General features: G+C 44.0%; 1 protein-coding gene across 3 annotated transcripts in view; it reads left to right on the top strand.

The window, feature by feature from the left end:
* PCLO (piccolo presynaptic cytomatrix protein) overlaps positions 1-16345 on the top strand; it is a 210169-nt gene that overhangs the window by 190671 nt on the left and 3153 nt on the right. For all 3 annotated transcript variants that reach the window (XM_033148343.1, XM_033148342.1, XM_033148341.1), the window contains one exon: positions 15923-16057. In XM_033148343.1, the coding sequence (XP_033004234.1) occupies positions 15923-16057 (135 nt within the window). The remainder of the gene's footprint in view (positions 1-15922; positions 16058-16345) is intronic.

Below are 16345 nucleotides of genomic sequence, written 5' to 3'. Positions count from 1 at the left end.
GATTAATCCATGCCAAAATATTTAAAGGAGAAAAGTATCAGTGAGCTTGATCTCTGTTGCCGAATAATTGCTGTCATGCCGAGAGAGGTGCCTGACTGCAGTTGGTCGTCTGTGTGCATCAGTCTGTACAAGCCGTTTCTTTATTTTCTGGCACACTGCTTTTTACTGCAAAGACATACTCTAGGAAGCTGAGAAGGAGTCATCCCCAGGATAATGGAGCACTAAAGACCCATGATGTAAGAATACTTTAAATCTTTCTTTCTTTCTAAGTTCCCCTGCCTTTAACCCATTGTTCTTAGTCTATGCATTCTCTAGAAACTTCCTACACTGGGAAATTTGGCAACTATTTAGCATCCTTCACAATTAGGGATCATTTTGCTTCAAAACCTTCGTCAGCTACACACTGGTAAAACCATGCTGTTTTTAGAACCAACTGGTGATATTTGCAAGACAGCTTCCAATTTGCACAGAACTCTTAGAGCCGGTTCATATTTTAAAATCCTCTTTGCAGAGCCGTTCCGTGGGAATTAGGCCAGTAGAGGAAGTGTACAGGTGATACTCAAAAAATTAGAATATTGTGGGAAAGTTCATTTATTTCAGGAATTCAACTTAAAAGGTGAAACTAACATATGAGATAGACTCATGACATGCAAAGCGAGATATGTCAAGCCTTTATTTGTTATAATTGTGACATCAGCTGTACGCCACAATCATCACAATTATGACAAATATTTTTTTATAAGAATTCATTGGTTTTTCTCAAAAATACAAAAAAATAAACATACAAATTATAATACAAAATATATAACAAAACAAAACACTACTACAATACAATACAATACAAAACTAAAATACAAAAACAAACCTAACAAAAAGAAAAACATTTATTTACCTAATCATATCTTATTTATAATCTTACTTAGAGACTTCCTCACGTCCTCTCTTCTGCGTTCATTTCAAATGTACTATAGTAACTTTATAACTTATTTAAATTCCTCTTTCTCCAATTTTCTTATGACAAATAAAGAGTTGGCGGTTATTTTAATTTAGGTATAACTGTAAACTGTTTGTTGTTGTTGTTTGTTTCTGTTGATTTATTGGTTTCTTTGTTGCTTGTATAGGATATTTTGTTTCTTGGTGTTTGATGTTTTGTTGTGTTTTTATATATGTTTTAAGCTGTCCAGAGTGGCTGAGGAAACCCAACCAGATTGATGGGATATAAATTTTAAAAATATTATTATTTCTTCTTCTTATTATTATTATTTCTGTTCCTCTCACATCCTTTTATAGAGATTTATTTATACATACATACATACATACATACATACATACATACACTCTGGGCCACTTCCAACAAAAGATTAAAATACAGTAGTCCAAACATTAAAAGCTTCCCTAAACAGGGCTGCCTTCAGATGTCTTCTAACAGTTATTTTAATGTTAACAGTTATTTTAACAGTTATTTTAAACATCAGTTATTGAAAACTTCCCTAAACAGGGATAAAATGTAGCAAGAATATAATACGCCCCCATACCTCTGCACCACCCCCCTGGGCGAGGAAAGTGACCCTCTAAACAGTAGCGCTGGAACTTTCTATCAGTCAAGAAACAGGGTAATATGAAACAATATTTAGCATGTGAGTAGCATTGTGTATTTTCTCCTGCATCTGAATGTTTTCTGCTTTCCCCTTTGTGTCCTCCTCTCAGAACTGTCAGTGGAACATTGTTTTAAGATCAGGGCTTCCCATAAGATGAACAGCATCCCGTTGGTTCTTGACAACTGTTTGTACAAATAAAAGGAAGCTTTTGCGTTGCCCTGTCATTGCTTTTCTGATGGTCCATCATGCCTCTGAGATTTCTCTAGGCCGTTCTGTGCATGCTGTTAAGTTCCTTCCGGCTTCTCCTTTTGCACACTCAGCTTCATTCATATCCACTTTGCCTTCTCTTAGCGTTTCAGGGAAAGAGGAATCAGACAATGGATTTTTATTAACAATTTGATCTTGCCATTTGTGAGTGTGCTGTGTGTGGCATGAGGGGCTGATGTGAAACCTTTCTTTCTTTCGCCAAACCTTTTATTAGGCATTACAGGTGTAAGGTAAAGGTAAAGGGACCCCTGACCATTAGGTCCAGTTGTGTCCGACTCTGGGGTTGCGGCGCTCATCTCGCTCTATAGGCCGAGGGAGCCAGCGTTTGTCCGCAGACAGCTTCCGGGTCATGTGGCCAGCATGACAAAGCCACTTCTGGCGAACCAGAGCAATGCACAGAAACGCCATTTTCATTACAGATGTAGACCATCCATGTACAAATATATATATATATATATATATATATATATATATATATATATATATATGTGTGTGTGTGTGTGTGTGTGTGTGTGTGTGTGTGTGTGTGTGTGTGTGTATTTTAAAATATATACAAAGAAACAGCCATGTAAGATATTTAGTAACATAAATTTTCATTGGAGTGTCTTCCCGCTAAATCGTGCCATTCACCACGATATGAAACCAACCACTGAAAATGTATTTTTCGTCTTTCTAACCGCCTACATCTAGATCTGAGCTCTTGAGCACTAGCCCTTGATTCACTTACTTGTCAAGCTGAATCACACAATCTTTCAACTGTTTAAGGTCTTCAGATTCGATTCACACCAAGGCATCCATTTATAGCTGGTGTTCTGAGTTCTATATATGGTTTGCAGTTGTTAGCATGCAGGGAAAAAAGATTTATTAAAATTGATGATAAAAGCAGGGCTACGGCTGCGATCCTGGGCTCTAAAGTGACTCAGGATAGACTCTGTCAGTGAGTCACTGTACTCTGTTGAGAACTGCATGAGCAAAGGCTTCCCCCACAGTACTCAGCAAGGAGATCCCATGGTGGTTGTTGTAATCTTGGCGGTCACCTTTGTTCTTGTAGAAGGTCACAATGCTGGAGTCACACATGTCTTGTGGCACAGATCTTTGTTCCCGACACTGCAAGAGGAGGCTGTGGAGGTGTGTCATGGGAGAAGAATTGACGTTTCCATCACTTCTGTTGGGATTCCTTCCTGTCCTGGGCCTTTGCCACATGGCTGAGAGTTGATGACGTTCCTCTGCTCATCAAGGAAGCAAGTGACATCCAGTTCTTCCGAAACAGGATACTTTTACCTGGGAGTAGCCTCTATTGAATTCAGTGGGACATGCTTCTGAGGAAACATGGTTAGGATTGCCCTGTTAAGAGACCAAGTAACAAATCAAGAACTTCCTGGTTTTGGTCTTATCTTACCTCAGTCATGAACTCACTTACATGGCCCACCATGACACCCTGGTGGTGTGAAGGAAACACTTCTTAAATTTTCGCAGGCTTCTCAGTCCTCTGTACCTTTTATGGTTCTTTATGCTTCCTGCTATCTCAGCTCACTGCCCTTATACTGGCCCTTTTATATTGTTGTTTAATGTTTAGCGACTAGCATGAGTTTGGCCAAACTGCGGGAGGCAGTGAAAGATAGGCGTGCCTGGCGTGCTCTGGTCCATGGGGTCACAAAGAGTCGGACACGACAGAACGACTGAACAACAACAATGTTTCTGTTTTAAGGATGCAAATTGTAATAAACCTCCAAAGAAGAAGAAGAAGAAGAGGAAGAAGAGGAGTTTGGATTTGATATCCCGCTTTATCACTACCCGAAGGAGTCTCAAAGCGGCTAACATTCTCCTTTTCCCTTCCTCCCCCACAACAAACACTCTTGTGAGGTGAGTGGGGCTGAGAGACTTCAAAGAAGTGTGACTGGCCCAAGGTCAGCCAGCAGCTGCATGTGGAGGAGCGGGGACGCGAACCCGGTTCCCCGGATTATGAGTCTACCGCTCTTAACCACTACATTCTACTTATTTATTCCAAGAAACCACCAATGGAGATTTAGAAATTACAGTTCTAGGACCACAATTCTAAAACAATCACTGCTGTCTACACTAATGTCAAATTCAGGATGTAAAGAGCCCATATAGATGTTAGGTAATGCAAGTTGAGCAGCTAATGCGGATAACAATTGTATATAGCAGAGGCAAGGGACCTTTGTCCCAGCAATTGGTACTGGAATACAACTGGTTTTCACCAGCACCGCTGTCGTTGAAGAAAAGATTCCTGATTTGCAGGGGGTTGGACTAGATGACCCTCTTGGTCCCTTCCAACTCTACAGTTCCATGATTCTATATCCAGAAACCCTTTATTTATTTATCTCTCCCCCACCCCCCTTTGTAGAGGTTGATCAATATGAACAGTGTGTCCCATAATTCCTTTGCCTCTGGTGTACATAAGCCGTGTTAGGAATTGGAGTCAACCCTGACACTTTACTGAAAGGTAAAGAAACATGGCTAACCAGCCACACATCTATTCCCCCCCCCTTCCTTGCTCCCGGTGGAAACAGCTTCCGACAAGATCCTGCTTTCATGCCATGCTAAGTTGTTGATACAGCTCCTGTTAAATTTAAAGCTTTCCCCCTCAAGCTTCCTTCCTTTCTAGTTGACAGTAAAATGGATGGTCTCTGAAAGGAGCTCTTTTGTTGCCACTGTTTTCATTTCCGAACAGTAGCAGGGGCTGCAGAACAGTTTTAATCCCTTCTTGGGCTCTCCGGGATATAGGAGCTGAAAATGTACAACCACCAGGAAGCCTAGAGCGGCAGAAAGAGTGAAGGGAGAAGGCTCCAAAAGCATTGTCTCCGTGAGCCATAAGCAAAGGACAAGGACCATCAAGCTGTCGCATTAAAAGAAAAGCGAAACAGGAATGTTTGGTGGCCTGTGTGAATGACATTAGATGTCTTAGGGTAAGAATTCAAGTGGAAATCCATGCAGTGACCTGCATGCAAAAATGAATGTACAGAGTCCTTGTGTAAGTGCAGCTCTTTGTACAGTTTTTTTTCTTGTTGTTCACTTTATTTGGGCTTGATAGCCAATGGGGGTAACTTCCTCCTCTCTGCAGACCATGATAATTAGTGCAGAAGGCGTAAGAATGAACAGTTTCTCACTATGCAGAATTATTGTGCTCTGCAATGTACCAGCTTCTACTTCTTGCATTTCCTCGGCCCTTTTGTTCCATAGATGGTGCAAAATGCCCTCCCTCCCAAAAGTATCTGTCAGGAAACCCCCCTCCCCGCGGGTGGTAGAGTCGCGGGGGCGTTTGGAATATGGAGAACCCCCGAAGCTGTTTACCAGTTCCTCCTCCCCCTCCTCAACCGGAAGCGACCATTCCTCAAGTGGGAAGGGGGAATCAGAGGCAGGAAGGCAGTGCAGGGGCTCTGAGAGGATCGCGGAGCCTCAGCACCGAGGGGAAAGCGGGGAACGGGGTCAGGTTCCCACGCTCCAAGGGCGCAGACAGGAAGGACGTGGAAGGGGGAGGCGGGGGTTCAGAATCCCGCGTCTCTTTTGCTGGACAAAGAACTGGAAGAGCTCATTCCTGGACTCTGTGGAGGGATGAGATGGACGTTTGATCTTTTGCTCCACTGTACATAGCTGTGCACAATAAAGAACTTAGTTTTTAGAAGTTCTGCGTCTGGCGCTTTACTCATGAGCAACCATTGAACGTCCTTACAGTATCTTTCTTTCTTTCTTTCTTTCTTTCTTTCTTTCTTTCTTTCTTTCTTTCTTCCTTCCTTCCTTCCTTCCTTCCTTCCTTCCTCTCTCTCTCTCTCTCTCTATATACAGTGGTACCTCGCAAGACGAAATTAATTCGTTCCGCAAGACTTTTCGTCTTGCGGAAATTTCGTCTTGCGAGGCACCGTTTCCCATAGGAACACATTAAAATTTAATTAATGCGTTCCTATGGGAAAAAAGTCAGGGAGCGCCGGTCGGAAGGGGCGCCGGCCGGCACCGGAGCCGCGCGGCGCCGCATTTTAAGGCTGCAGCGAGCGAACTGTTCGCCCGCTGCAGCTTTAAAATGCGCCGTAGCTAAAAAGGCTTACCTTTTGGCTCCGGTGGGGGGGGTTTCCGAGTCGCGTCCGCCATTTTGGATCGACTCAGACATGCGCAGTCGATCCAAAATGGCGGACACGACGCGGAAAACACCCCCCCCCACCGGAGCCAAAAGGTAAGCCGCGCCCCTCCCGACCGGCACGGCGCCGCGTTTTAAGGCTCCGGCGAGCGCTGCAGCTTTAAAACGCGGCGTCGCGCCGCAGCTAAAAAGGCTTACCTTTTGGCTCCGGTGGTGGTGGGGGTGTTTTCTGCGTCGCGTGCGCCATTTTGGATCGACTCAGACATGCGCAGTCGATCCAAAATGGCGGGCGCGACGCGGAAAACACCCCCCCACACACACCGGAGCCAAAAGGTAAGCCTTTTTAGCTGCGGCGCGACGCCGCGTTTTAAAGCTGCAGCGCTCGCTGGAGCCTTAAAACGCAGTGCCGTGCCGGTCGGGAGGGCTTACCTTTTGGCTCCGGTGTGTGTGGGGGTGTTTTCCGCGTCGCGCCCGCCATTTTGGATCGACTGCGCATGTCTGAGTCGATCCAAAATGGCGGACGCGACGCGGAAAACACACCCCCCCCCCACCGGAGCCAAAAGGTAAGCCTTTTTAGCTATGGCGCGATGCCGCGTTTTAAAGCTGCAGCGCTCGCTGCAGCCTTAAAACGCGGCTCCGGCGGCTCACAGTGGTACCTCGCCAGATGAATTCGTCTTGCGAAAAACAGCCATAGACGAATTCGTCTCGCGAGTCAACTAAAAACTCGCAAAACCCTTTCGTTTTGCGAGTTTTTCGTTGTGCGAGGCATTCGTCTTGCGGGGTACCACTGTATATATATCTTATTTAGTTTGATTTTAAATTTTCTTTGTAAGCTGCCTTGAGCCGTGGAAAATGCAGGACGAGCATGTTTCAAGTAAACAAACCTCTTTCTAGTCCATTTCATGTATCTGGTGTGAGGAGAGCCGTAGCCCATGAAAGCTTATGCCTCCATCAATTTGCTCGTCTTTGAAATGCCGCACGATTCTTTGCTGGTTTGGCTGCAACAGACCGAAACAGCTGCCCTTCTGGAATTGGGTCTGCCATTCCTCTGCCATTCTATGATAATATTCTCACTTTCCCCAGTAATACTGTTGCCTGTTCCCTCTCTCAAGCAATGACGCATCATCCCTGCGAGGTGCAGAGTCGCTCAGGCTGGTATTGAATGGCTGTGGCATTTCTCCAGAGTAGTGAACCACAACACGGCTTCTTTCCCACTGCAAACTAGGGTGGGAAGTTGATTTGCATCCAGGAGGAGAAGCGAGCAGTGTTAATATGAGCCACACATTCATGGAACAGTTCCCAGGTTCAGTATCAGTTGTTGTCAGTCTTAAGAATGATCAGGTAACAGGCCTTATCTCTCTGACAGAATACTGTACACCAGGAATGGAGAACTTGTGGCCGGCCATGTTGTTGGATTCCAGCTCCATCACCCGTGGCCCCTGGGCCATGTGCTGGGTGGGGCTGATAGGAGTTGCAGGTCCATATTTCCAGGGGGGCCAGACTGAGGCCACTCAGAGCCAGTCAGAGCTAGATGAAGCCATGGTCTCATATGGTATATGGTAGCTCCTTGTAAACAAGAGAGAAACACAGTGATACTTGAGAGAGGTAGTGTTTATTATTGCTATGGATTTGGGGGAGAACCCCCCACTGCCACCCAATAAATTAATAAATGCTAGGATTTTTATTATTTGAGATGTGAGCTAGCCTATGCAAAATGACCTGGCCGAATCAGGGCCCTTAAGAAACAATACAGAACCATTGGCAAGGCAAGAAAACTGCCCTTCCCCCCCTGCCCTGAGGTGTGAACGGAGACTGGGGATTTGGAAGGTTGTCAGGATGTGAGGTGACAGGGGAAAAGAGTCTTGAGCAAGGCTTGCTGGGAAGAGGAAGGAAGAAGAAAGACTGGGATCCATATTGGGCAGGTTGGCTGATGGCTGAGAGATGCCGTGGACTGCAGGGCTACACTGCTATAGGAGACAAGCCCCTCTTGATATGATCTTGCTGCAAGGTCTGGATTCCCTCCATGCACATTGAAAGTGTAAAAACACAGGGAGTGTGATGCGGCAGATAGCAATAACATACCTTGGACTAAACATTTTAAACTTATTTTGGCCTGGTGAAAAAACAAAAATGTCATTTAATTGTATAGAAAGGATTGAAATATCAATTTCTCTGCAGGTCTGTGATTTATTTAAAAATAGAAGCCTAACTTTATTCTGTGTTCGCGCACACATGCGCACAGATACATTCAGAAAGTTCACATGTTTGTTCAAGGTGTAAACGACTGGTCTAAATTTGAAGCTGCTATGCATTTCTCGAGGCAGATGTGATTATGAAGTGTGAAATTGCGCATCCGGGTAGACAGATTCAGTGTATTTTGAAATCTGTGCTTGCTCTCCTGCTTTCCCTCTACCTGAAAAGGGGTTTGTGCGTTTCATAGGGGGGGGGACAATGCCTTTTATGCACTGGGGAGCGTTTTGAGCCACAACACTAGCAGATTCTTGTTAATGATGGAATTACCAGCGCTCTGGTTTTAAGCTGGTGTGCCTAGGGTGTTTTTACCTCCAGGCCAGTTGCCTGGCAAGTAAGGGGGAAAGCCAGTGTTTTCTTCCCAGCCATTCCCTCCTGTCCCCACCATAGTAATTCATTTTATTAATTATTAAAATATTTCAATATAGTTAAAAACAAACAAACAAATTTTTTGGTACGTGCATGCATTACAGTCATAGATGTACTAAACAGGGATGGGGGTGCCCAGAAGATGACACAGGGATGCATGTATGAAATTTACTGTCATAGGATTTGACTACAGAAAAGTATCCTCCAGCTGTTTCTTTTTGGCTTTTTACAGGTTTAAATCAATACCTAAGCACAATAAAACCCGTGATGTGCTACTACCGTAGCTCTTTCAAGGCAAACACTCAGAACAGATATGAAATAGTGGTGCCATTTTGTGCTGGATGTAAAAAAGAAGAAGCATGGGTTTAAAAGAATTATGAGTTTGGGCAAAAAGTTAGCAACTTCATAGTGGTTTTTACTGACCAGAATTTAGGAGGGGCCTGGAGTCAGTATGTATACAGAGTATAATTTCAAAATGCACATCTGCCAACGAACCATAGGGAACATTGAAGACTTGTCCTCACTTAACTTTCCTCTTTCCAGGCACGGTCCGTGATTTAAAGTTTCATGATCAAGCACCCTTTTTTTTGTTGCTCTAGAAAACCTGCTCTTTGCAGCTCAATCAGAGCAAAAGCCCATCTGCGGAAAACCTGAATTGACATTTGCTCTGATTATGCTTTACAGAGCAGGCTTTTTGCCGTGAAAGCTCAGGGCAAAAATAATGCTTGAACACAGAACATTAAAAGTGCAGACATCTGCCTGGAAAGAGCAGGGTGAAAGGTACTTGTGGATAAGACCTTAGGCATTACTTACCATACCTTTTCTCCATCAAATTGAAATATTTCCAGTTTTTAAAGATCCAGCGCATTTTAGCAAAGTTGTGCGGCACCAAGTATCTATGTATTGCTCAATTCACACAGCCATTTTGAGTGCAACTATTAGATCGCATCCGCAGCATATATTCAGCACAGGGATACTTCTTAGAACTTTGTTGTTCAGTTGTTCAGTCGTGTCCGACTCTTCGTGACCCCATGGACCAGAGCATGCCAGGCACGCCTATCCTCCACTGCCTCTCGCAGTTTGGCCAAACTCATGCTAGTAGCTTCGAGAACACTGTCCAACCATCTCATCCTCTGTCGGCCCCTTCTCCTTGTGCCCTCCATCTTTCCCAACATCAGGGTCTTTTCAAAGGAGTCTTCTCTTCTCATGAGGTGGCCAAAGTACTGGAGCCTCAACTTCAGGATCTGTCCTTCTAGTGAGCACTCAGGGCCGATTTCCTTGAGTATGGATAGGTTTGATCTTCTGGCAGTCCATGGGACTCTCAAGAGTCTCCTCCAGCACCATAATTCAAAAGCATCAATTCTTCGGCGATCAGCCTTCTTGATGGTCCAGCTCTCACTTCCGTACATTACTACTGGGAAAACCATAGCTTTAACTATACGGACCTTTGTCGACAAGGTGATGTCTTTGCTTTTTAAGATGCTGTCTAGGTTTGTCATTGCTTTTCTCCCAAGAAGCAGGCGTCTTCTAATTTCGTGACTGCTGTCACCATCTGCAGTGATCATGGAGCCCAAGAAAGTGAAATCTCTCACTGCCTCCATTTCTTCCCCTTCTATTTGCCAGGATGTGATGGGGCCAGTGGCCATGATCTTAGTTTTTTTGATGTTGAGCTATTTTGCACTCTCCTCTTTCACCCTCATTAAAAGGTTCTTTAATTCCTCCTCACTTTCTGCCATCAAGAACTTAATGAAGGACAAATTATTACTTAGGAAGCTGGCACCGTATAAATAAAGTGCTGGGTTCTGCTGGGTTTTGTTTTATAAGGTTGTCTTTAAACACACACACACTTTAACTAGGCAGCAACCTTCAAAATGGGCTTAACAGTGGACTATATTAAATGGGATTTTATCAGGAGAGAGAAGCATAGCTGTCAACCTTTCCCTTTTTTTGCAGGAAATTCCCTTATTATAGCATCGGGAAACAGCAGGGAGGGTTGAGAGCTATGGAGAGAAGCCAAGATACAGGAAGAACATTGAGCAGGCTAATTTTTGTGCTTTCTGACTACAGTACAGTATTGTTTTGTGGCATCAGTTTGCTCCCCTCTGTGGGCAAAATGAAAATTGCATTTAGGTTTTTCCAATCCTTCCTAGGCGAATCTGCTGAGGAGAGAAGAAACCTGCAATATGTTTTTGGGTGGATTTCTGTATATATGGGATTGTGAATGCTTTTGAACAGATCCACGCCACATCTTCCCACAGGCCAAGTTGAAACAAGACTAATTAAGTACCTGCCAAAACAAAATAAAAAATAAAAAAATCCTTCCAGTAGCACTTTTGTTGTTGTTGTTCAGTCGTTCAGTCGTGTCCGACTCTTTGTGACCCCATGGACCAGAGCACGCCAGGCACGCCTATCCTTCACTGCCTCTCGCAGTTTGGCCAAACTCATGTTAGTAGCTTCGAGAACACTGTCCAACCATCTCATCTTCTGCCATCCCCTTCTCCTTGTGCCCTCCATCTTTCCCAACATCAGGGTCTTTTCCAGGGAGTCTTCTCTTCTCATGAGGTGGCCAAAGTACTGGAGCCTCAACTTCAGGATCTGTCCTTCTAGTGAGCACTCAGGGCTGATTTCTTTGAGAATGGATAGGTTTGATCTTCTTGCAATCCATGGGACTCTCAAGAGTCTCCTCCAGCACCATAATTCAAAAGCATCAATTCTACGGCGATCAGCCTTCTTTATGGTCCAGCTCTCACTTCCGTACATTACTACTGGGAAAACCATAGCTTTAACTATACGGACCTTTGTCGGCAAGGTGATGTCTTTGCTTTTTAAGATGCTGTCTAGGTTTGTCATTGCTTTTCTCCCAAGAAGCAGGCGTCTTCTAATTTCGTGACTGCTGTCACCATCTGCAGTGATCATGGAACCCAAGAAAGTGAAATCTCTCACTGCCTCCATTTCTTCCCCTTCTATTTGCCAGGAGGTGATGGGACCAGTGGCCATGATCCTAGTTTTTTTGATGTTGAGCTTCAGACCATATTTTGCGCTCTCTTCTTTCACCCTCATTAAAAGGTTCTTTAATTCTTCCTCACTTTCTGCCATCAAGGTAGTATCATCAGCATATCTGAGATTGTTGATATTTTTTCCGGCAATCTTAATTCCGGCTCGGGATTCATCCAGTCCAGTCCAGTAGCACCTTAGGGACCAACTAAGTTTGTTCCTGGTATGAGCTTTTGTGTGCATGCACACTTCTTCAGATACACTGAAACAGAAGTCACCAGATCCTTAAATATAGTGCGGGAGTGGGGAGGGGTATTACTCAGAAGGGGGGTGGGAATGGGGGATTGGCTGATGGGTGTGGAAAAACCTGTTGATGACTGTTAACGACTGCAATTAGTCCTACAGGAAAAAGCAAGGGGTGAGATGGCTAAAGATAGCTTTGTCAATGTATAATGAGATAAGAATCCAATGTCAATTCAACTAAAAGTCTACTCTTGTTGACATCAACATAGTTAAATGTTTATTCAGATTTATGAGAAGAATTATAGTTTATGCCAGGACACCAAAACAGCTGTACTGTTAGCAGATACGGAGTAGATTGCCAGTGAACTGCACTCTCAATGAGAAAACAATCCTGTATGCTCCAACTCAGGAAGGAGGGTAATTTTGTTCTGTCTGCCTTTTCAATTGAACCGACCTAATTTTTATTCCCAGACAAATGCACAAATTTAGAACATATTTATCCTTCAAATTTCACATTTCTAAATGCAAAATATATACCATGGTTAGAAATGTGTACACTGAGATGAAATACCTATTTAAATACATATTTTGCCGTAATTTTTGGCTCCCCGTTTGTGGAATGCTCTCCCCAGGACGGTTCACCTGGCACCTTCGTTATATATCTTTAGGTGTCAGGTGAAAATGTTCCTCTTCAGCCAGGCCTTCGGCTGAGTCATATTCTATAGCCTTTAAAATGTGTCTGTGGGAAGAGGGGGGTTTGTTTTGTTGTTTTTGTTTTAATTGTTTACTTGTGTTTTTATTTTGCATTTTATTGTGTGAACTGCCCTGAGATCTTGTGATGAAGGGCTTGTATATAATAATAATAATAATAATAATAATAATAATAATAATAATAATAATAATAATTAATAATAATAATTTTATTTATACCCCGCCCTTCCCAGCCAGAAAACTGGGCTCAGGGGTGCTAACATCAATTAAAATCACAGCAAAAAACAACAACATAAAAACGATCAATTTAAAATAACAGGTTAAAATACAAATTTAAAAATTCAATTAAAACTGCAGGTCTCAATTTCAAAATAACCCACCAATAAAAGATGAAGCATAACTATCAAACAGAAACCAACCCAAAGGCCAGGTGGAACAGCTCCGTCTTGCAGGCCCTGCGGAAAGATGCCAAATCCCGCAGGGCCCTGGTCTCTTGTGATAGACTGTTCCACCAAGTCAGGGCCAATACTGAGAAAGCCCTGGCCCTAGTTGAGGCCAACCTAGCGTCTTTGTTGCTCGGGACCTCCAAAAGATTATTATTTGAGGACCTTAAGGTCCTACATGGGACATACCAGGAGAGGCGGTCCCTTAAATACCTTATATAAATTTATATAAATTTTAATACAATTAAGAAAATAAAAATAAATGCCAGCACTTTGAATTAGGCTTGGAAACAGCCAGAGGCACCAGATTCTCTAGAACAGGCATGTCCAACAGGTAGATCGTGATCTACCGGTAGATCACTGGACGTCTGTGGTAGATCACCGGTAGATCAGTGGCTCCCCCCAAAGAAGCAAAAAAACTTTGGCTCCCCTAAAAAACCCTCAACATCTTTGCCCTGCACCCCTAAAATGACCTGAACCACCAAAACAGGGCTTTCCTTCCTAAAAAAAAAGCTCAATGTCACTTTCCTCCTCCCTAAAGAAGCTCAACAACTTTTACGTGAACCCCTAAAAAACAGGGCTTTCCTTCCTAAAAAAAAAAGCTCAACAACTTTGACCTGAACCCTCCAAAAGAGGGTAGATCACTGCCAATTTTTAACTCTGTGAGTAGATCGCAGTCTCTTGGAAGTTGGCCACCCCTGCTCTAGAAGATTGGGAGGGGCAACATGACGGGGACCGACCCTCTCAAAAAAATAATAATTTGGGATTCAAAACTGCCTCAGTCCCTAGGAGTATGCTGAAAGCATATGCTGAAAGCCAATGCCCATTCCCTGTTATCAGCCTGAAAGTTATAGTCTGAAGCAGGGGGTGGCAAGGTTTAACTTGCCTGGGCCGGTCCACTCCAGTGGATATCCCTCCATGGGCCGGATTGCGCATGTGCGTGAGCGCACATGGCCATGATTTCCACCGTCTGCGTCTGCGCAGACACAATTTCTAGCGTTTGTGTCTGCGCAGACGTGATTTTCGGCATCTGAGCATGCGCAGACGCGATTTCTGGCACCGCAGAAGAGAGTCCCCACACCGTGCTGCACTGGTTTAGCGCAGTGCACGGGGACTCGCCAAGCGGGCGGCTCGGTTCAGGGGCGGCTCGTGGGCCGGTTAAACGACCCCCGTGGGCCGCTTGTGGCCCATGGGCCTTAGGTTATCTACCCCTGGTCTGAAGTAATTGCAGTTTCTGAAACTCTCCGGAAGCAGCCCCACATGCTGTGTGTTGCAACGACTTGGAGGTTTCCACAGCATGGCGCTGTCCAGGAAAGGACCACAGCTCCCACAGAAGTCAAAGACGAGGGAAGGATTTTTCCCAGAGGCACCTTGGGGCTCTAGTATTATATCCCCAGAATACAAACCTAATTGTGTAGGTTCAATGGATGAGTGTCTGACCTGGGAGACCAGCCTTCAAATCCCCACGGGGTCATGAATTTTGCTGGGTGAACTTGAGCCAGCCATGGTCTCTCATCCTAACCTGCCTTGTAGGATTGTTGTGGGGATTAGAGGAGGAGGAGAACCATGTACACCTCCTTGGGCTCTTTGGAGAAAAGGGTGGCCTTTCAATGCAATAAATAAATAAAATTAGCTGCATTGCGCAGAGAAACCACCCACCCAAAGCATCTCTGCTTTGTCAGGATTGTACTCCAATTTATTGGCCTCATCCAATCCACTAGAGTGCCGATATACCTGTTTAACATCCCCATGGCCTCACTTGCCTCAGGTGTAAATGAGAAGCAGAGCTCAGGAGTAAATGAGAAGCATTTCCAATGGTGACCAATGGTGACACATGAGTTCATACCCCCAGGTGTTCTAACTCCCATGGGAGACCAGATAGCACCCTACAGAACTTTATAGCGCAGATGTTACAGGGATGAGCCATAGTGCCATAACACAAATTTATAGAAGAAGCGCTTCAGGCAGGAACAGAATCCCGGAAATAATATGCCTCCAGAAGGATGCCATGGTATCTGAAGAAGTGTACATGCACACGAAAGCTCATACCAAGAACAAACTCAGTTGGTCTCTAAGGTGCTACTGGAAAGAATTTTCTATTTTGTTTCAGCCATGGTTGATGTTCTACAGAACTGGAAGCAAAATCAGATTGGTTCCTGGAAGAGAAATGAAATTAGATTACCTACCATTTACACTCGGTGTGATCAATGTGGTTTGTGAGTCACCTGATTGCAGATAATATAGTTGGCAGAACTCCCACCTAGTCTCTCCAGTGCGGCAAAAGCTTCTCAACTGAGCCAATGCTTTTTGCCAAAGTTTCCTGTTGCTGAAATTCCAACGGCAGGCTTAATTCATGAGGGAATTCAAATGCCAAAATGAATTACGTTCGCAAAGGGTCAAAGGTGCCGATAGTGCCCAAAGTGAAAATTAAGGGTCATTTCACAGGAAGACGTGTACATCTAGGTATGCCCAGGATACCTGAAGGGGCTTGTGGTCCTCCATGGGTCAGAAGCATGACTCGTGTTAATGAGGTGTCTCGCGTTCAGTTTTCATGGGCCCAGTTCTGCAGAACTCCATCCCATTAGAAATCAAGTAAGCTTCCTTCCCCCTGTTTTGTTTTTAATATGCCAACACAACAATAAACTACCGTTTCTTACAAATGCACCTCTTAAAAAAATAATACAAGGTTAAATGCACTTCGGCAAGTTACCAAGCATGAAAAAATGAAATGTACCTTTCAGCCAACTGGGGAGTTGCTGTCAGTTCCTGAATCTGCCCTAAAATAATTATGGCCACATCTTGTGCTCATTTATACCAAGACCCTGTGCTAGCTTGTAGCTTATATTATTTGTATTATTGTTTGGAAAGTTCCTTTTGACTTACAAGTATTAGCTTTGTGGAATACTTACATGCACCTTTTGCTATAGCTGATCTGGCCCCGCCCCCTTTTACAGGTAAAACCCAGGTGATGGGTGAAATCAAGATTGCTTTGAAGAAGGAAATGAAGACTGATGGGGAACAGCTGATAGTTGAGATCCTTCAGTGCAGAAATATCACCTACAAGTTTAAATCTCCAGATCACTTACCAGGTATCAATTGTATAGCAGCATTTTAATACATAAAATGTGTTTAAAAATGAGTTGTAGACGCATAAGGGTGGTAAGATTTCAATTTTGTTTTCAGTTATTGACACACATGTATCGTGTCCATTGCTTATAGCATTCATGCATTCTTGTTTTCTCTACAGATGGTTGGGGGGTGTTCCTAAAAATAAATAGATGTAGTAGTAAGGGGGGTCTTTCTGCCTAACCAGGGGTCTTCAGGAGAGAGCGATTTGCAGCGACAAAGATGCAGGGTGCACACAGGTACATAATGCT

Source organism: Lacerta agilis, chromosome 5 (genome assembly GCF_009819535.1).
Source record: "Lacerta agilis isolate rLacAgi1 chromosome 5, rLacAgi1.pri, whole genome shotgun sequence".
In the NCBI taxonomy this organism is placed as follows: Eukaryota; Metazoa; Chordata; class Lepidosauria; order Squamata; family Lacertidae; genus Lacerta; species Lacerta agilis.
Note: the sequence above shows the minus strand (reverse complement) of the source record. Positions and strands in the feature narration are given on the sequence as shown.